Raw genomic sequence first — 22,679 nt, 5'->3', positions numbered from 1 at the left:
CGCTTTGTCTGTAACTGGTACTGACCCTCGCTTCTCATTATCCCTCTGCAGGGTATCCATGGACTTAGCAGTAACCAGCCAACACTATTGTCTTTGTCATTTTCCCTCCCATATCTTTTAGATGCCTAAAAATCCTCTTCTGGCTACTGAATGATAACTGAGTGGCAAGATTAGTGTAGTAGAGTTACTTTTATAAGTCTGTGTAGAAGCGACATTGGAAGAAAAAGACTATTAACATACATTAGTAGAGGAGCATAATGTAGTGCCGCTCACTAGATGTGTGACTTTGGACAAGGTACTCAAGTCTTTGTGCTTTAGTAAAATGGAAATGATAATGGTAGAACCTGCTGTGTAGAGTGGTTGTGAGAATTAAATAGGCAAGATAAAAAAAGGGTACAGTGGCTAGGATATAATAAGCATTGTGAAAGAGTTAGATAGCTGTCATCATCGTTATCATCACCACAATAGCATCATCCTGCAGGCACATTAAAGAGGGTTCAAGCCTACAGCTACGTGCAGTGTCTGTCTACTAGGCATACAGTGATATTTTGGGTTAGTAAATAGTACGTTCAGGTGTGATTTTTATTTACATTTACTTTCAGATAACTATAAGAAATGGTCCCAGTAACTATGTAATAAAATTTGTAAGTATAAAAGGAAAAGCCAGGGGCTGTGGTTATCTTTAGTTGTTCTGAGCTTACTAAGGCAGTCTGGAAAATATCTTCTACTGATATTTTATTTCTCTCTTTTTTTTAAAAAAAATCTTATCTCTCTCTCTTTTTAAAAAATATATTGTTATTTATTTCAGAGAGGAAGGGAAAAGGAGAGATAGCAACATCAATAATGAGAGAGACTCATTGATTGGCTGCCTCCTGCACGCCCCCTACTGGGGATTGAGCCCACAACCCAGGCATGTGCCCTTGACCGGAATCAAACCGTGATCTGATTCATGGGTTGATACTCAACCATTGACCCACACCAGCCGGGTACCTTATCTCTTTTTATGCCTCTTATTAAAGCAATTGGATGTCATTTTCCCTCCCATATCTTTTAAATGCCTAAAAGTCCTGTTCTGGTTACTGAATGATAACTGAGTGGCAAGCTTTTTGAAACATTCTTTTTCCCAGAGTAAAGAAAACCATAATCAGGTGACATTAATATTTTACATGCAGATGGATGTATATCATTTTATGGATGATAATGTGAAATATATGTATTTTTAATCCTCACCCGAGGATATTTTTCCATTGATGTTTTTAGGGAGAGCAGAAGGGAGTGGGGGGAGAGAAACATTGATGTGAGAGAGACTGGTTTGCCTCCGTTTGCATCCCTACCGGGGCAAGAGATCAAGCCTGCAACCAAGGTACGTGCCCTTGAACAGGAATCGAACCTGAGATCCTTCAGCCCCTGGGCCAACACTCTAACCACTGAGCAAACCTGTCAGGCCTAAAGTGAAATATTCTTGCCACAAAAATGTCCTCATCTGAATTCAGATGAGATGTTAACACGTGGCTTTCTTCTCAAACAGGTTCATCCTAAATTCCACTACAAACAGGCTCATGACCCGGGTACAGACACTTCTTGCGTGGCCTTTTCCTATGATGGTAATGTCCTTGCCTCTCGTGGAGGTAGGTTCACAACTTTCTTTTTGATGTGTTTCTATGTATAAAATGATCATATTTAACTCCAACAAATGTTGCACTATGTAATAAAATTTAAGTAAAGCTAGTTTTGGCTAATGCACCTTTGCCAGGTTGATTGTTTTCATTAAAATGCATGCCCACCCTGGCAATATTATTTTATTTAAAGGTATCAAGTAAAATTTAGAAAATATGTACTTTTGTGGTAAGTTTTTATTTTACCTTCAAATTCCATATGAGTTTGGAGCATCCAAGGATGACTTTGCCTCTGCCTTATGGAATTCTGTAGATGGTGTTCTACATTTTTATACCATTTTATAATTCTGGGTCTGGTATTTCAAGATCTTTATTTGCTGACCATTAATCCCCCATTTAACCAGTCTAGGTCCTTTTACCCCCAGGAATTCCATTTAGATTCTCTTTTCTTCAAAGAACTCTATTCAATTCAGTTAAAAAAAAAAAAAAGGTTGGATACCTGGATGTTATTTTTTAATAGTTACACAATTCCTCATGGTCAGATTATATTCAGCTACACTCATGTGGTTGAATAGAGGTTGTTTCTAATTTTTTGCTAAATCTTTCTCACAAGGATAAGCTGTGTGTTGATAGACAGAAATAAGAGAATAGTGAGGGCAGCTTATGAGCAAAGCATTGTGGGGAAGTAGAGGACATGACTGGGGACGTAGGCCCATTTGTGGGGAGAGAAAAGAAACAGCAGGGTAAGTAGGTTGGAGCCGTGCTACAGATGCCCTAAAATATGACGTCGAGGAGTTAGTCTTTATTCTGTGGGCCAGATTAATCTAGCAGCACTACACGTAGTCAGTCACTCACCTACTCAGCTACTATATATCGAACGACTGCTCTGAGCTAGCGTTATGCTGGGTGATGGGTATAAACTGTGAACATCATGCACAGGGCTCCTTCCCTGAGAGAGTTTACAGCCTGGTGTGGGGCGGGGGAAGTGAGGAGGAGATGAGATTTGCACAGCTCTCCCCCAGTTTAACCAGGCCAGGTCCTTTCACCCCCAGGAATTCCATTCGGAGTCCCTTTCCTTCAAAGAAGCTTTATCCATTACATCGCTCACATAGCTAAACTAACTAAAAAAATACATGTGCCTGTATTTTCTATTTATGGTACACATGGCAAAGGTGGATATGTGCTAGTATAAAATATGTATTTTGGGCCATCTATTCTAAACTGCTACTTGAGTCCTAAGATAACTCTTAAGTAAGACTGTATATACTCTTTACTTATAAACAGTGGTTCTTACCCCAAGAGAGTTTCTGAATCCTTGGTAAGATTTTTTAAATGAGATCCTCACATTCACTTTTGCCTTTGTAGAGTGGTATACCCAGATCTCCAAGGCAGAGTGGGGAGGAAAGAGGGAATGAATTAGAAGGGAGCATAGTCTGAAAATTCTTTTTTGCACAATTCACTTTCTCATCAAATAGGCCAACCTCCACCTAGTTGATAATCACTCCCTTAGAAGTGTAGGACCGATTCCATTTCAGCCAGTCATTTTGGTGATAATTCTTACCACCCCCTTCCATCCTGTAGTAGCTATTGGGTAACGAGCAGTTGTCGACACAGCATGTATGCTGTATTCCATCATTTCCCTTCCTGGGCGTCTAGAATATGGCAAGTCTATTCAGCATAGTCCCCAGGGTGTTGTAAGGTGCTCCTACAAGCTCCAGAACCTGCCAGGTTAGCTAAACTGTTTAATGGAGGTTGATGTTTTCTTACTGATTGAAAATTATGAGGAAGAATATGTAACCTTTTTAAAAGACTGAAGCAGAAAGGTGAGTCTTGCAAAGTTCTTCCAATGCACGCGGGTCCCAGTCCAGCCTGTTGAGGATTAGCACACCTGCCTGAGTTGGGTCTCAGAGGAAGGGTCGCTGGGGAGAGTGGGGATTTTTATTGAACTCTCCACTCACCTCGCTTGCACCTGATCCTGATTCCGTATTGGACCCGAGGGGTTGAGGCAGGTCTCAGCTGTGGACACCGGGGAGAAAGAACAGCAAAGACGTTATTTATATGGGTTTTGGCTTTCGTTATGGTCGGGAATTAGTTAGTAGCCCTATAGAAATATAAAAAAGTGATTCTTAAAAGAATATTCATGATACTTTAAATAGCTTGGAGCACTCGTACTCCCCAGCAAAGCGAAGAATGATAGCCACAGTTCCATTTGGGCTGAAGTGAAGGGAGTCCCATGGCTCTCCCTCGTTAATGTTAATGGATAGCTTCACATACACACTCAAGGGAGAAAGAATGTGATGTGAGTTGAGCTATTTTCAGTCCTGATGGTTGTTAAACTGATATCCTCCTAAGAAGTCAGGTTATGCTCAAGTCTACCACAGGGAACTGCCATCTGCTCTAAAATCACTCCTTAGAGTGGATTCTCCAGGGCTCCTTCTACCTACAGATGCTGCAGCCATCTGGAAAGGAATTTCTAGACGGCCAATGCATTATCATATATCTTCTACCGTTCTCGCAACTACCACTTTCAAGCTCCCCAAACAGTTAAAAAAGGAAAACATGCCTCTGGGCCTCTCCTTCTTCCCTTCCTCCCCCTTCTCTCCCTTCTGATGGCTGTGCACTAAGTTTAGCAAGCTCTAAGCTGGGAACTGGTTCTTTTTCGTACAATTCACTCTGTCCTTTTTTTTTCTTCTTATTCGTCAATCAGGTGATGATACATTAAAATTATGGGACATCCGACAGTTTAATAAGCCACTTTTTTCAGCCTCGGGTCTTCCCACCATGTTTCCAATGTAAGTAACATATTCTTAATATTTGATAAGCATAAGAGAATAGAAAAGAAATTATTCACCGCTGTGTTAATTTATGTCATATGTCTTTTAGATCTTCTAGAAAAGGGATTTGAAGAGGGATTGAGATAGGTGTTTTGAAAAATGCATTTTATTTTTCCTTTTCATTTTGCACATTCTTCAGACTGTAAAACTTTGTTTGAAGTTGCGATGATGTTTGTTCAAGTGTTTGTGTATATATATTGGATGCATGCATAGGTCTTGGGGTAGCAAAAATATTTTAAGGGATTGATTTGTTCTCTTAATATTGTATAAATGACAGGGTAGGCCTACATTTTTGTTGCCTTTTAACAATTTGAATGCTTTATCATCAAAGCGAGTTTTTATAGTTAGTAAGCATTATTAGATACCATTTTCTTTTTTTACATATATTTTTATTGATTTCAAAGAAAAAGGGAGAGGGAGAGAGAGATAGAAACATCAGTGATGAGAGAGAATCATTGATTGGCTTCTTCTTGCATGCCCTCAATTGGGGACCGGAGCCTGCAACCCAAGCATGTGCCCTGGCCAGGAATTGAACTGTGACTTCCTGGTTCATAGGTTGATGCTCAACCACTGAGCCACACCGGTCAGGCCCAGTTTCTTATCATCATTAACCTGGATTTGTTCAGACCATCTTGCTGTGGGTAGCTGAACACTGTTATCTCTATCTTACTAAGTTGACAAGTGAGGCATTTAAAGATTTTTTTCTCAGGCAGCTGAGTTGGAATTTGACCTCCATGCCCTATTGGTGCCTAAACAGAATTTCCAATTTTGGTAGAAATAAAATTTCATGTCTGTATTAAATAAGGACCAGCATGGAGACGCGGAGGTAAGGGGAGCATCAGGTGCAGGATGCTGTGTGACAACAGCATTAACTCTAACATGGTCTGTTGCCCACGGCATTTATCTGTTAAGACAAACAGATGGACAAACATGGATTAATAGCTGATGAGGTTTTTTTGGAGCTACTACGCCTGCTACAAGTAATGCTAACTACGTAACTTGTTTGGATCATGACTTAGACTATTCCCAATCAGTGGCCAGACCTCCAATAACAAGAGCTATCCTATCTAATAAAAGTGTAATATGCAAATTCACTGTACCTTCGCTATACCCATAAGAAACGCCCACCAGCCAATTAGGAGCGAGTATGCAAATTAACCCAACCAAGATGGCTGCAGCCATGGAAAGAGCAGGAGGCTTGTGTTTCCCGGGCAATGGAGGAAGCCAAGCTTTCTGCATACCCTGGCGGGCCCAGGCCTCCACTCAAGGCTACAAAGTTTCAATTATGGAAGATAAATAAATCCCAACAAAAATGGCGGCATCCACGGAGCTGGAGAGAGCAGGAGGCTTGAGTTGCCCCCGGCGATGGAGGAAGCCAAGTTTCCACAGCCCTGGCCTACCTTGGCCTCCACTCAAGGCTACAAAGTTTCAATTATAGAAGATAAATAAATCCCAGATACCAGGGCCTCCGCTTGGGTCGCTGGGGGGCGTGGCTGGCCTGCAAACCACCACAGGCCCCCTCGCCCAGGCCGTCCCACGCCCCAAGGGAATCCCCACCCTGATCCTGGACACCCTTCAGGGCAAACCAGCTGGCCCCCACCTGTGTACCAGGCCTCTATCCTATCTAATCCTCCTGTCTAATAAAAGAATAATATGCACAGTGACTGTCACTCCAACACACAAGATGGCTGCCCCCATGTGGTCAAAGATGAGTGACCCCATCTGGACACAAGATGGCCGCCACAAAGATGGCCAGCAGTGGAGGGCAGTTGGGAGGGACCAGGTCTGCAAGGGAGGGCAGTTGTGCAATCAGGCCAGCAGGGGAGGGTAGTTGGGAGGGACCAGGCCTGCAAGGGAGGGCAGTTGGGGGCGATCAAGCCTGCAGGGGAGGGCAGTTAGGGGTGACCAGGCCAGCAGAGGAGGGAAGGTTGGGGCAACTGGGCCTGCAGGGAAGGCAGTTTGGGGGGATCCAGGCCTGCAGGGGAGAGCAGTTGGGGGGGACCAGGCCTGCAGGGGAGGGCAGTTAGGGGTGACCAGGCCTGCAGGGAAGGGCAGTTAGGGGTGACCAGGCCTTCAGGGGAGGGCAGTTAGGGACAAACAGGCTGGCAGGGGAGCATTTAGGCATCAATCAGGCTGGCAGGGGAGTGGTTAGGGGGTGATCAGGCTGGCAGGCAGAAGCAGTTAGGGGCAATCAGGAAGGCAGGCAGGCGAACAGTTGGGAGCCAGCAGTCCTGGATTGTGAGAGGGATGTCTGACTGCCCTTTTAGGCCCAATCCTGTTAGGATAGGGCCTAAATGGGCAGTTGAACATCCCTCGAGGGGTCCCAGATTGGAGAGGGTGCAGGCTGGGCTGAGGGACACCCCGCCTCCCCCCCCCCCTCGTGCACAAATTTCGTGCACTGGGCCTCTAGTCCTATATAATAAAAGGATAATATGCAAATCGACTAAATGGTGGAATGACTGGCTGCTATGACGCACACTGACCACCAGGAGGCAGACGCTCAACGCAGGAGCTGCCCCCTGGTGGTCAGTGTGCTCCCACAGCGGGTGTGCTGCTTAGCCACAAGCTGGGCTGATGGCTGGCGAGTGCAGTGGTGGTGGCGGGAGCCTCTCCCGTGTCCACGGCAGCGCTAAGGATGTCTGACTGATGGGCCTAAGCCGTCAGTTGGACATCCCCCGATGGCTCCCGGACTGCTAAAGGGCGCAGGCCAGGCTGAGGAGGTATTCCCTCCCCCTCCAGTGCACGAATATCGTGCACCAGGCCTCTAGTTGAATCATATCACCAGTTAGGTTCCAACTGTGCAGCCTGATCCTCATTTCATGGTACTCAACTCGACAAAACTCAAAGTATTGGAATGGTGGTGGTGGTGAAAAATACTCCAAAACTGGTCAGAGTACTCACTGCTTAGACATTAGTCATACCATGTCTGTGTACAGATACTGTCGATGCCTACATGGAGTTTTTCCCAGACTCCCTTTACATTAAAAATATTCTGATGTGTCAAAGTTCAAAGCACAGATTCTGGAATCTGACAGCCTAAGTTTGAATCCCACCTGCACCACTTACTTTTGTGATTTGGACAAGGTTTATTTAATCTCCTCCTGCCTCAGTTTCCTCATCAGTAAAATGGGGATAATAATAGCTATCTCATAGGATTCTTGTGATGATTAAGTGAATTAATGTAAGTGCTTGACTTGTTGTAAGTCCTATTTAAGAGTCATTCTTGTTACAGTGATATTGCTTATATTTTATTTAATTCACACATTATTGCTGCACTATTGTGAAGTCATAAGCTTATACTTACACACTCTTTTTGTCTGTAGGACTGACTGCTGTTTCAGTCCAGATGATAAACTCATAGTAACCGGCACATCTGTTCAAAGGGGATGTGGCAGCGGCAAACTCGTTTTCTTTGAGCGCAGGACTTCCCAGAGGGTGTATGAAATAGACATCACGGATGCGGTATGTAGATTCTCTATTCCCCAGCCTTGAGAATGAAGTGAAATGGGCCTGTTAGCTGTCTTTTTTTTTTTTTTTTTTTTAAATAGAACATAAGCCTTGGCCCCTTACAGTGCAATGGTAGCTACTTTTTTCTTCATCAGAATGAACTTAATTTCTGTTTAGTTATTTGGAAGTTTAAGACATTTCAGATTTAACTTATACATCTCAAAAAAACCCTTTAGTTTTCTTTACAGATTAATATGAGCACTACAATATCAGCATTCATTCATTCATGTCCCGAGAACGAACATGATGTAATCCATAATAATAATAAAAGTGTAATATGCTAATTAGACCGGACATCCTTCTAGACGACCTTACGGACAAAGCCGGGGCTGCAAGGGAAGCCCGGGTCCCAGGTGCCTGAGGGAAGCTGGTGCCGGCAGCTGAGGGAAGGAAGGCCTACTCTTGAACGAATTTCATGCATTGGGCCTCTAGTAATATAATAATAGTGAAGATCCTCAGGTCCTTTAGTAATATTCTATATCTTAAACAGTGCTCTGATGTAGGTTTCTCCAGTTGTTTTAGCTCTTTATAAACATTTGAGACATATTAAGCACTTAAATGATTCAGACAATTGAACAACTGTTTTTAAATCACCAGTAAAAAGCTTCTGTCTCTAATATTCTAGCATTACTTTAGAGTCTTAATTGTAGGCCTACATTTGAAACCATGGTACAGTTAGACAATATAGAAATAACAATGAGACCGAGTCTAGATGAGTACTTAAGTTTTATAGATCTAATCTCATGACATCATTTGAAGTGTGCCAGCACTAATAATACTTTTTTTGGGTGCATCCAAGAGCCAACTAAAACAGTAGAATCAAAGAAAAACACTCTTGATTCTATCAACTTTAATCTCAAGAAATAAAATTATTATAATTGAGCTATTCTGTTATGTCTCTCAATGACTGCGCATTTCAGTCTTATTCATGGTGTTGTGTTTTTAAATTGTAAGTTAAGTGGAAATGTAATAAATGGAGGGGTGCAGGAGTATAATCACACCTTTAAAGGCATGCTGGGTTTCTGTAGTGCACAGAACATGCTGTTTGCTGTGTAGCTCCGAGTTGCTTTTCTGGATAGACCTTTTTCTCCATAGCGCTTACCACCTCCTCATTTATTGTATATGTGTTTGCTTTTGTCTGTCTTCTGCCACCAGGATGTATAAGCCCAGGAGGGCACAAACTTTGTCAGTTTTGTTCACTGTGACATCCTCAATGTTTAGAAGAGTGTCTGATATACAGCGAATGAGTGAATGATATACAGTCGGCCCTCCATATCCAGAGGTTTTGGAACTGTGGATTCAACCAAGCCTGGGTTGAAAATATTCTAAAAAATTGCAGAAAGGTGATCCCCAAACATTTCAGTAAAACAACTATTTACATAGCATTTACATTGTATTAGGTTTTACAAGTAATCTAGAGATGGTTTAACGCAGTGGTCGGCAAACTGCCGCTCGCGAGCCACATGCAGCTCTTTGGCCCCTTGAGTGTGGCTCTTCCACAGAATACCACGGGCTGGGTGAGTCTATTTTGAAGTGGCGTTAGAAGAAGTTTAAGTTTAAAAAATTTGGCTCTCAAAAGAAATTTCAATCGTTGTACTGTTGATATTTAGCTCTGTTGACTAATGAGTTTGCCAACCACTGAACTAGACCATCTACTGAATTATCTTAGAAAAGCCACAGGCAGATTTGGAGATCCATTTTAATAGATGCGTGAGAGAGAACTTCAAAGGGCAAACCACATACCTTCCAGGGGCCTTTTAAATCATTGATTTAGGATTTGTTTGTCTTTTTATTGTTGTTAACATCAGACAACATTGTTTTCTGTTTATATAGTAGAATGGTATGTTAAAGAGACTTTAAACTGCCTCTTTGATCTGTTTTCTCAAGTTTTAAGTCTTCTTGGAATGAAAGAAAATAAACAAATGCATTCTTTGGGACGGATAAGGGGTGGACACTTTAGTGGTGTGCTTGATGGCTAGGCACAGGCAGTGGCGGCCTTAGGTCTGTCCTAGATGTGTCCATTTGCTGCAATAAAGTGTGATTGATTGTACCAGTATTCTTCGCGCACCCTCTTCTAAACAAAATAAACCCCTAGATAGTTACTAGGTATGTTCTAGAATGCTAAGCTCAACATGTATATGGAGGCAAACATTGTGTTCAGTCAGGGGGTATTAGAATCTACATAATTAGTTTCCTAATAACTAATAACTGTCCTACAATCTTCACAATAAATAGCTTTTAAAAATATAACAATTATACTTCCCATATTTATTTTTGAAACAAACTTAGAAAAAAACTGGTTATAATTTTGCTATCTGCATTGTCATATGCCCTAAAAATTTTTTCCCTCTGTTCAATGTTGAGATTCTCAACTCTCTTCACTAAGGGATGGCAAATGTTTAACATCTATTTATTTATTTATTTATTTATTTATTTATTTATTTATTTATGTATTTATTCATTCATTCATTCATTCATTCATTTATTTATTTTTTCAGGCAGGCAAGCAGTTAGGAGCCAGTGGCCCCAGATTAACATTTTTTTTTTTTACTGCATGCTATTTATATACATGCTATTTATATACATTTTATAATTCTGCTGTAATTCTTTTTAGATGTTTTCATTGTGTTTCCTTAAGTTGAAGGAAACACATGCGTATTCTTCACATATCTCATTCTTTGTGATTTGGTGGTGTGATTAGCTTCTATCTATGATTAATTCCAGAATATAACTTGAATCTTGAGTTTACACCCTCACTGTTGTTTTTGTGGAAGACGGGACAGACTTTTTATATTGTGTGAAAGGCTTTTATTACCTTAGTAGAGGCCCGATGCATGAAATTCGTGCAAGAGCAGGCCTTCCTTCCCCCGGCTGCCAGCACTGGCTTCCCTCTGGCACCCGGGACCTGGGCTTCCCTTCAGCCTCCAGCAGGCACCCGGGGCCCTGGCTTCCCTAGCAGCCCTGGCTTTGTTTGGAGGATCGTCCGGAAGAATGTCAGGTCTAATTAGCATATTGCTTTTATTATTATAGATGTTCTGTGATAAAAGTATAGGAGTGAAAGAATGGACAAAATATAATTTGGCCCTAGCTGGTTTGGCTCAGTGGATAGAGTGTCGGCCTGCGGACCAAAGGCTTCCAGGATCGATTCCCGTTAAGGGCACATGCCTAGGCTGCGGGCTCAGTCCAACGTGCAGGAGGCAGCCAATCAATGATTGCCTCTCAACATCGATGTTTCTCTCTCTCTCTTCCTCTCTGAAATCAATAAAAATAAAAAACAAACCAACAAAAACAAAATATAATTGAAGATGATGCATTGATTTAAAAAAATTGTTTAGAAGAAACATGGAAAATTTTCAACCTTTTCAAAATTCCAGTTCTTTTAGGGAATGCTTTAAATAACATCATAAACTATTATTAGCTTAGTAATTTTTTTATCAAACTGTAATTTATTGTAGAGTGACTAATAGAATTTCCTTTTTAGCTGCTATAATTCAAGGGACGTAGTTTATGCAATTGTATGAGCATATTACCATTTATATACTTTAACCCAGGCATAGTGACATAAAGTTGTTTTGAACTGGTGTTATTTAAGATGGTGGCTGTAAGGTTCGAGGCGCAGGAAACGGAGTCCGGGACCAAGACAGGTTAAAAGAGGAAGTTTATTCCGCACTAACGAGTGAGATTCATTACGAAAGAGGGTAGAGAAACCAGGATTAGAGGAAAAGGAGGACCCAGCCGGGCTGTCTCGCAGGGGAGAACAGCAACAGGTGCAGAGGTGAACGCGCCTTTTGAGGGGAGGAACAGGAAGGGGTGGGGCCCAGGGAGGAACAGGAAGGGGTGGGGCCCAGGGCACTCGGCACGCGCTGATTGGTGGGTCAGTGTCTCGGGACTGTACCAGCGCAGACGCAGGTTACGTCATTCTCCGCCCACCAGTTGGGGGAAGGAAGGCTCTCTCCGTGGCCTCTACCTCAGTTGCTTTTGGCAATAATCTGAAAATGCTGCTGGCATTTCCCTGGGCAAAGAGAAGAAAGGTGGAAAAGAAAAGTCAGAAATTTCACACCTGATCCTGACTTCTGATTTGTTTGTTTGCTTAGGAACTTTGGTGGGGACCCCTGTTTCTGTGAACACTGACTGAACAAAATGAGGAAAAGAAAGAAAAAACTGAACCTTTATTTTTAAAACAGCTATAGTGTCTTAACACAACTGATGTAGCTGAAGGGAAGGGAGGAGGAGGGGAATTTGCTCTATTTTCAACTACTCTGCCTTTATTTCTGAGTTGATTGAGAATCTTAGTGCCAACATAAGAAATATAATGGTAAAGGTCTTTTAATGAAGAAAAAAATTCATTTGTGATTACCTAAAGAATATTTGATTATCTTGAGGAACATTTTTTAAACCTCCGAAGAGAATAGATAGCAAAGAACAAGGGTATATTAGATAGTTGCCTCTTTTTACTTGTTTTCCAGAATATCCCCTTCCTATGAGAAATGAAATCTAGATTATGCAGCGCCCTTTGTGTTCTTTAAAACAACCACCCAGAATGTCGAGTACTAGGCATCTTCTTCTATCACTTTGAAATCTCACTAATTTTTTTCATGGAGCTACCTCTACAGTTAGAGAAAGTATATATTCTGGATCTGTCTTCCTGCAACTTTATCAGTTATTTTCATCTTCATCAGATGGAGGAAAGTGAAATAAAATTATATTGTTGTTAACTCTGGCCTTTCCCTAAAAGATAGGGAGAACTAGATGTTTTTCCATCAGATTTATTTATTTACTTACTTACTTAATGACTAGCTACAAGCTGTATTCATGCTTCATAATTATTATGGGCATTGGATGAAAAATAGATAATTATTGTTAAAATTATGTTAACTAAGTCACAATTTATATATTTACCAGAAGGAGGGAAAAGTTATATTTAAGATCCATATGTCTGATTATAGAGATAGCCAACTACATATGTTGAGGAGAAAGTGAGGACCATATTGTGTAAAAAATGATTTATTTGAAAAAAATGTCCATGAAGATATCAACTACGTTTTCTTCTTTATTTAATTAGGTGAAGTTCTGAAGAGAACTTGAGTTTACATTATTTTTTCTCACCTTGTAAGATCTGATTCTTCATATATACATTTCAATGAGGACTATCAGATTAGCTTTTTATATTTTAATTGCATTTTTCTGGTTATAAAAACAGTACATATTAAGTCTAAGAAATTGATGATGAATGTAGAAAAGATCCTTAAGGAAGTACATATCATATATAATCACATCACTCATAGAATAGTCCCAGATGTGACATATAAATTAATAAATTTTGATGTCCAAGAAAATTGTGTGTTAACATATAAAATGGCATACCATATAAAGTGAAAATATCACCACTTTTATTTCACATAAAGAGTTTTTGTGTTCTTATTAGGAGAGAATATTGATATTTTAAATCCAAAGAGATTGAAGAGGAAAAGTAAATGGGTATAACAGGGCCATTAAGTAATAGGCCCTCCTGAAACTAGCTACTTATCTTGATTTATAAGTGTAAGGAGCATGCTGACCATTCAGACTACAGTCATCTTCTGTTATTTGTGCATATGTAGGAGAACAGAAAGGCCATTCAAATGAATGGATATTCCAGGAGTTCTCAGAATTGGCTTTGGAGTGTATCTTCGTTCTTACATTTGAATATAGATATAACTAACCTGAAAATTGACTTCAAACAAATGAATGAAGCTATGCCTGGGAAAGCTTGTCTCTGAGGAAGTAAGGAGCTCACCTGTTCTTCCGTTCGTACTGGGAATAGGCTAATGATCTGTCTTCCTGATACAGTCCCAGGCCAGGCAGAGCTGCTCCTCTTGAAAAGTTTTCTAGAAAAGAGGGAAGGGCCCCCTTGCACAGTCAGGATTACAAAAGGACTGCTACACAGAGGCAACTTGCACTATTGGCGGCGCAAATGCCAACTGAAAATAAACTTGAAAGAAAGACTGTATTTGGCATTTATCTGCCTTCTAAAATGCAGTGAAACCTTCTTAATGGGTAGCACACGGGGATGGAAAAAATAGGCTTTGAATTAACTAACTTTCCATTATCTGATTTTTATTAAAGAGCAATCAGGCAACTGGTTGACCAGGGAATAGCAGTTGCTTTGAATTATGTATTATTTTGAATAAAGAGATATCAGCTGGATGAAATTTTACTGTAATCCACTTTCTTGGGAAGACTAAATAGTGCACATTCTAGATAGATCCTGTGAACATAGTTATGTGTAATAAAGCAGTATTTTCCCCCGGTGAAGAGGTAAGAGAGTACATCATAGGTGTAGGGATCTTTTGCTCACTGAGAACTGAAAGGCAGGGTATGTGAGCACTGGTTGTACCCTTGGATCCCAAGGTGTATGAATGTTTGATAGGGAACCTGGGAGTAAGTAGGTGACGGTGGCTTTTCAGTGGAAATCTGCCCATACAGCAGTTACATGGTTGTTTCTCTAGCACCGCCCTCTCCCGGGTCCTAGCTAGCTTCCAGCATGGCTGCTGGGACAGTGTTTCGCGGTTAAGAAGCATGTGATCAGTCAGTACTACTTTCTGCACCAGTATTTCCTTTCATCACTGGAAAGGAGAGATGCCGTCGGGCTGAGTGAAAAACAACGTTGCATTTTTGCTGCTTTTGTGATTTGGGTTCCTGAGCCCTTTCTTGGGGTTTCCTGAAGCAAGCAGCACACGCACCAGAGCTCAGTGGAGTCCAGCTGGCTGCCCTGCTGACTAAGCTTCGAGGTGCCCAAGGGCTGGCTGGCTGCAGGGCAGCTTGATGAAGTCACTTCTTGGTCCTCAATGTCCCTAAAGGTGTCACGTGATGGATGTCCGGGGCAGTCGTGTTCAGGATTTGAAGAATACACTCGAGTGCCCATCTGCAGGCACATGAGAGCAGAGAGAAGAGAAACCATCCATTTCATGGTGCTTTACTGTTAATACCTTCCTTATGAAGTCTTAAACTGTTTCAGTTAGGGGAAAATGACAGGAACTAGTTTAGTGCTGATTCCTTCTTCTTATTTAAAAAAATCACACAGTACAATTGATCTCGTTTTACAGTGTACAGATCTGTGCCTTTTATACAAGTAGAGTCTCAGAGCCCCATCGACACAATCAGGACAGGAGTTTCCTCACTCCCACATGCATCTTCCTGCTCCCCCCCTAGTCACACTCTCACCCGTCTCCCCGCCCCCCTCCCACCCTGGCACTCACTGATCTGTTCTCCATCCCGTAGTGTTGCTTCTCAGGAACATCTTGTAAGTGCCCTCATGTAGGACGTAACCTTCTCAGACCGCCTTCTTCTACAGAATGAATGCCTTTGAGACCCATGCAGGTAATTTCTGTGAATCAGTAGTTTCCTACAGCGTATTGCTGAGTAGCTTCCCACTGTATAGCACAGTTTGTTTACCTTAAAGGACATTTGATTATTTCCAGTTTTTGGAGATTATAGATAGAGCTGCTATAAGCGTTCATATATATATGATCATAAGTTTTCATAAACACCTAAGAGTAGGCTGGCTGGTCATATGGCGAGTGCATGTTTATTTTTATAGGAATATGCCAGGCCAGTCTTCAGAGAAGCAACGACATCTCGCATTCTCACCCACAGCGCATGCATTTTCCATCTTCTCCGCATCCTCACCAGCATTTCGTATTGTTGTTGGCATTTTGAACTTTATACGTTCTAATATGTGTGGTGCAGGATCTCATCATGGTTGTAATTTGCATTTTCCTAATGGCTCATGATGCTGAATATCTTCATGTATTCATTTGCCATTTTTATGTCTTGTTTGGTAAAGTACCTATTCAGATTTTTTGACCATTTTAAAGTCAGGTTGTATGTTTTCTTACTGTTAAGTTTTGAGAGCCTTTTATATATTCTATGTGCCAACATTTTTTTTTTGCCAAATACATGATTTAAAAATATTTTCTCCCATTCTGTTGCTTGTTTTTTTTTTTGTTTTGTTTTTTTACTTTTTCTTAATAGTATATTTTATAAAGCAGAAGATTTAAATTTTGATAAAGTCTAATTTATCAGTTTTTTTATTTTATAGAATGTACTTTGGTGTTGCATCTAAGAACTCCTTGACAGACCCAGGCCACACAGATTTTCTTTGTTTTCTTCTAAAAGTTTTATGTTTTACACTTAGCTGTGGTCCATTTTGAGCTAATTTTTGTGTAATAGAGTGAGATACAGGCTGAGGCAGGGCCAGGATGAGGGTCAGGTCCAAGAACAAAATCTGTGAAGGTGCCAAAAATATCAGTAATTAAGATAAAGGACATTTTAGCAGTGCTGTGCCAAACTGCATTAAGGCCTGAGACAAAAGAAAAAAATTAGTTGATCTGGTCTTGTCTTTATTTAAAATTTTGATGTTTTGTTCATCACAGATTTTGGGGGTTTGAGGGTGTGGAGCACCAGAGTGGGGGAAATGGTTAACTCACTGCCGCTTAGCGGTACTGTGAATTCTGGACGAATTCCCCAGTCTACCTACTGCTGTTTGCTTCTCAGAGCCCTCAGGTAGGTTCTCCATGCCTTTTGTCAGGTGTTACCGCTGCGCTCAGAGGGAGAGACTGCGTGGATGTGTTCCTCTGGCCCACTCAGAGTCAGGGGGATTTACAGCAGGGATGGAAAACTGACAGTGAAACGGCACACATCGCAGCAGTGTACCTAGGAGGCGCCTCTCCCAGCGCTGCACATTTGCAGGGACATTCGTAGTGCAGGGAGTAGGATGAGGTCACTGATCCCGGAGTGAGTCTCCTCTCTCACCCTAGAGGTGTGTTCTCTCAACCTCGATTTCCTGGTTCATAGGTCAGCGTTCAACCACTGAGCCACGCCGGTCAGGCTGGTTATGCTTACTTTTCACAGAAGATTTTACCTAAAGAGCTTATTCCTGCTTATGAAAGCCCTTACCGTCAGATCCTTTCCTCCTTTACTTTAGCCTCACATCCTTAGGGTCCGCATCCTTTACTCCAGTCCTCGTGGACTCGAAGAACAGCTGCTCAGCCTCCTCTGTTTCCGTGAGGATTATAAAGTTACTGTTCAGTCTTCTCTTGTCTAAAGGAGCCACACTTAGTTCTTGGTATTGTCGTCGTTGTTAACATTTCCTTGTGGGGTGTTTTCTCACCTTCTCTTACCTTTGATGCTCTCTTCTCAACCATTTCTAGATTCTAATGTGACCAAATGTGAGTAGGAGTCTCCGAGGTGCCATTTGGGTGGTAAGGGCATTCTGTTCCCAATGCTTAGCATGACATGTGGCACATAGTAGGTGTTTGGTGAAAAGGTATTTGTTAATGTTGCTTTACCTCTTGTTTTATTTTATCCTGGTGTGTCCTTACTGGTGCCTACCGTAATGGCCTATCATCCTTTCTTGTTTCTGTTTTTTGTTAATAGATTAAAAAAGTTAACTTGGTATTTCAGAGTATAAATGTTTTCTTTTAGATTTGATGAAAGAAGTGCATGTTTTATTTTGTCTGCTTCTTTAAAACTTGAGATGATCTTTTTCAGTCTTACTAAAAATAGCCCTGTTTCAAGTCCCGCGGAGGAAACAAATTTACTGCGGATGCTTAAAATGCTGGTAATTTAAAACTCGAATGAATGTAATTTGTTTGGGTTGTTATAATGTTGATGAATGTAATCTGTGCCCTGGCTCTATTTTGTAGAACACACTCTGCTTTGTAGTAAAGATTATTTGTTGGAGTTTGTCACTATATTTTATCAAAAGTCTGATCACTGTTCCTCCTTAGAAGGAAGAATTCTCATATACTTATCACTTCATTTCTGTTCTCATCTCCAGTCTTTTTAAAAAGAAAAACCTCAGAAATTTATGGAAACCAGTAGACTCTCAATTCTGGTGCAGCTAGTTTGATTCTCTATCAACATGCTCTTCTTTGAAATCCTGCTTGCTGTCGGAATGCAGACTCGGAACCCACAGGGAGATGTCTTCTCCTGTAATCACCTGTCTGACCGGGGCCCCGTTTGGGGAGTTAACCTGGTAGAAGCGCTCCTCAGGCTTCATAAATCACCAAAGGCAGAAGCATGAGGACTGGAGGAGGGCTTGTCCAGCTGAGCAGTTTATCCATTTTCTAGTGTCATTTAATCTTGTCACATACCATGTTAAAAGGCATCTACCACTTCTTGGTGCCAGCAGTTTCTTTCTTTCTTTTTTAATATTTCTATTGATTTCAGAGAGAAAGGGAGAGGGAGAGAGACTTAGAAACATCAATGATGAGAGAGAATCATTGATTGGCTGCCTCCCTCACACCCTCTGCTGGGAATCGAGCCCTCAACCCAGGCATGTGCTCTGACTGGGAATCGAACCACAGCCTCCCAGTTCATAGGTCAACGCTAAACCACTGAGCCACACCGGCCAGGTGGTTGCCAGGAGTTTCAAAGAAATGTTTTCTGTTTACTGTTTTGCTTTAATTTCTAGTAGAAAAGTCAGCATTTCCCTTTCGGTTAAACAGAAACTGTTTTCCCCTTCTCTGCACAAGAGTTTGGTGTTTTACTTATTTGGTATTTGAACTTACCTGTATTTCCTTAAATAGCCATAATTGCCGTGAATGCCAAAATTGGGTGAAGAATCAGGCGCTAGATAATACAGCCCCGAAGGAGAAACATACTTGACTCCTCTGTAACGTATCAAAAAGGAGAGCTTGATTTTGTAGATGTTTGAAGGTGTTCACAGTGACACACTGTTCTTTATGTGCTGTATAAACATATAACACAGTAATAACTAGCCCTCTTGCCTGATCCCAGGTCTGTCCCACTGAGCGATGACCGTGAGAAGACTGTATGTCTGGTAGAGTTTTCTGTGACACTGTCCCTCTCCCAACCTGAATCTGATGAATGATCTTCAGTAATAAGTTTCCCAGCTGTTCTAGCAGAACTCCGGCCAGAGTTCACTGTTATATATAGTGTGGGGAGGAGAGAGGTCTGTAATTAACACATCTCCCCCGAGAGTGGTGTTTCCCTCAGTGGTGTGACAGGTAATGCTGTGTCTTGTATGAGGAGGGGTTGTCAGACCCCCAAAGAGCTAAATAAAGGAGCATGAGCTGTGAAACATCTTTTCCTATACTCTATTAAGATAAATAGCGCTTTACATATCCTGTACAGCTCATCTTTAAAGATTTAGCTTTTCCTGTATTTTTTTGGTCTTACGTACTTAATGACTTCCAAGCTCTGATCACATATATTCCTCATCTAGTAGTTAGGGATTGAGTAGTTCTATCCACTTACGCCCTGTTTATTCATATACACAAAAAACTTGTGGTTCTTGTCTTTTTTTTTTTTTTAAATATATTTTATTGATTTTTTACAGAGAGGAAGGGAGAGGGAAAGAGAGTTAGAAACATTGAGGAGAGAGAAACATCGATCAGCTGCCTCCTGCACACCCCCTACTGGGGATGTGCCCGCAACCAAGGTACATGCCCTTGACCGGAATTGAACCCGGGACCCTTCAGTCCGCAGGCTGACGCTCTATCCACTGAGCCAAACCGGTTAGGGCTGTGGTTCTTGTCTTTATGCCCATCTCTAACTATTGATGAATGAAGAAGGCTAAAGAGCCTGGGTTCCGGTAGATTTGGCTGAGAGAGGGGCTGGGTAGTGCTGCCCAAGCTTCTCCACACCCGGTCCCCAGGGTAGATCATACATGATGTACACGGATAAGATTGCTCTTTGCTGGCAGGGACTTGCCTGAGGCTCTGGCACCCCAGGCCCCTCTCAGGCCTGGGGCTCCAGGTCTCAGCACCCGTCCCATCCCATGCCCACAGTGGGGAGCTCTGCTGGATGCTGGGATGTGCTTCCAGTAGCGATTCTGAGTGGATCCCTGTGGGGTGGGGCCTCTGGGCATGTGCCTATGGCACCCACCACCCGTGTCCCTCACCCTGTGGACTCCAGCTTCCAGGCTCGGGTTTGCTTCTTGCTCCCAGACTGTCGTTGATAAGAATAATTACCAGATTTTCTTCAGCCATAAGTTGTGCTTTTGACTTTATAAATTCTTTTCAAGGATTGGACCAAACTAAAATTTAGTGTTTTCAATTAGATGAAGAAAATTGTGTTTAATTTTCTTACCCAAGAGACTTTCCATTTTCTCCGAGAACTTTTTCTCGTGATGAAATTCTTTAGGCGAGTTTATTATCAGATGCAGATGTGATTCATTTAGTGCCAAGGACAACTACCAGATTTCAGATTTAGTGGTTATTTTAAAGCATAAGCTGTAAACGAACTGATTTTAATACATGCATTTCCTAGGGGCTCAATGAGAATTAATTTGCTAATTAGATGACAGTTTTTTAAATGTGTCATCTGTGCATCTGAACCAACATTTCTGGCAGGGGCGGAGCCACGCTTTTCCGTTTGGTTTTTATGAAAGTGCTCTGGCCTTGTTGCCTTTTCACCTTGGCCTTCTGTCTGGTTGATCAGAGATTAGTGGGGCAGGGAAGGGGAAGACAGAAGGTTGGTCCTGTGCTGGAAGTTCCTTGGAGTATGAGGAGTGTGGGGGAGGAAGACGGGACAGGTGCGAGCTCACTTAGAGAGCAGAGCAGAGAAAATGTCTGTCTTTGATCTTTCCATTCGAGGGTTGTCTTCGTGGGGCTCAGGTGGGTGCTGAGGAGTCTTGTTTATTAGACAGAAGCTCACGCACAGGTTTGCTTCCTGAACTTCAGAGGGCTGAGGCCCGGCCCCATGGCCTGTGCATGCGGCAGGATAATCCACGTTTGGGAAGAGCAAGGCGTTGGGAGGCCAGGACAGAGCCTGGGAAGGGGTACAGAATTCCCACCTCACTCTCCTCCCTCCCCAGCTCAGTGTTTTAACGTGGAAAGCTGTTTTTCTTTCTCTGTGAAATAAAACCTGTGAAAATCGGAAGACAGTTCTTTCTCAAGTACTTTTCCATTTTCATCTTACTCTTTTTATTTGTTTTGGACTCAACATCTTGATCTGTGTTGTTCGCCTTGGGGATCAACACACACATACAGGACCATGCCGATGTATTGGGTAGTCCTGAGGATGCCCATGGCTGGGGGCCGCCCCTGAACAAAGCTGCAAGTGGGCGGCAGCCTCCCCCAGTCTCCCCACAGACAGGTGCGGGCTCTTCATTTGAAAATCCTGAGAACGCTTGTTCTCGCAGGGATCCCTGAGTGAGCCTATCCATTCTCGGACTTACTGACAGAAACAAAACAGGAAAAGCCAGATGCAGCGTGGTTTACAGTGCGGGTCAGCAGCTGCGGAGGATCAGGAAGTGGGGCTTCATCATCATCAGGCCGCAGATATGAAATTATGAAGGATGCCGTCTTCTCAGCCGGGCAGTGGAGTGGGGCGCTGTTTGGATGTGTGCATTGCAGACGCCTGAGATGTTCCGCAGGCATTGGTTTCTTTTACAGAAACATTTGTGAACCGGGCAGTGGTGGGCTTGTTCCTTTAGGATTTTAGTAATACCATCTGCTTTTTAATATAAACTTGCTAAGATTTCTACTTCTGGGTTAGGTCGGTTTGGAAAGGATATAAAACCTCCGGCATTCCCTCCTCCCCATCTTCTGAAATAGGACTTTGCACAATTAGGTCGTGTGAGGGAACAAGCATTAGACTTGGAAAAACTTCCCTGCTTCTCCCAGCTGCTCTCTGTACAAGGTCGTGACCTTGGGCAAGTTACCCACCTTTCGACAAACCTCCATTTTTTTCTTGTGAAATGGAAATAAGTTTACTCATTTTGTAGTGTTGTTGTGAGGATTCCGTTACTTTAAATAAGGTAAAATTCCACATACCTAGTAGTTCTCTTCCCACATGTCCTAAAATGTAAGTTTATTTCTCTCATTGGCTTCCTTCTCCTCTCCTTATTTGCTTCCACAATTTCACTTAAAGTAAACCCCAAACCACAGAAGTAAATTATTTGGAATTTTTCATGGCCTTTCACTCGTGCTCAGGGCTAACTCCGGAATCCTTGTTGGGGCATTTGGACACTGCCGCTCATACACAGCGTCTCTTCCCCCCCAGCCCACCCTCTTTTCCTGTGGTCTCTGCAGAGGAGAAAGATCTGTGTTGAGCACATTAAAGTCTGGAACTCCTTCTTGTCCTCTTGCTTACGATTTCCAACTCCAGTTAGCGTCTCCTCGTGGCTGCCGCAGAGCTAAGGACTCTAGGGACAGATTGGGACTATTGTGCACTGCCGGTTTATAAGACGAAAATGAAAGTAGGCTTTGGTTTAAAAGACAAAATCAAATTTTATGCTAAAGTGAAGTTTAGCTTGAGCAGCTAGGGGAAGCCGTTAACGTTGCCACATGTTTTCGTAAGATGAACTAGATGAAATTGATAGAATGCTTTATCAATGTAGTTAAGCAAATCGTGAAAGTAGTTGTGAGATATGCAGACTCATTTCAAAATCGAGTTCTTTGCATGACAGTGGTCCGCTGCCATCTGAAGCTCATGGTATGATGTGCAGGCGTTTGCTCTGACCCGTGTAGGCCCCTTGTGACTCTTCTCCGGTCCTTCGATGCAGATGTGTTCTCCTCACCTGCCGCATGGCCGGTTGGTGTGACCGCCGGAGTGTGAGCCCCCAGCCACAGAAGCACCTCTTCAGGAACAGAAGCTGGAGGCAGTTGGGTGGGTGGGTGGGTGGTCGAGGGAAGGCACTCTTTCAAGTAGCCGTAGCTCATCCGTCTGCTGATGGCTCCTCGGGCTTCTAGCAGGCACGTGTCCCGTTGTT

General features: G+C 42.3%; 1 protein-coding gene across 1 annotated transcript in view; it reads left to right on the top strand.

The window, feature by feature from the left end:
* WDR70 (WD repeat domain 70) overlaps positions 1–22,679 on the top strand; it is a 187,298-nt gene that overhangs the window by 139,953 nt on the left and 24,666 nt on the right. The window contains exons 11-13 of the mRNA XM_080679033.1: positions 1,529–1,628; positions 4,324–4,408; positions 7,774–7,912. Coding sequence (XP_080535159.1) covers positions 1,529–1,628; positions 4,324–4,408; positions 7,774–7,912 — 324 coding nt within the window. The remainder of the gene's footprint in view (positions 1–1,528; positions 1,629–4,323; positions 4,409–7,773; positions 7,913–22,679) is intronic.

Source organism: Plecotus auritus (assembly GCF_963455305.1).
Source record: "Plecotus auritus genome assembly, chromosome: 7".
Lineage (NCBI taxonomy): Eukaryota > Metazoa > Chordata > Mammalia > Chiroptera > Vespertilionidae > Plecotus > Plecotus auritus.
This window is presented reverse-complemented; position numbering and strand designations above follow the sequence as displayed.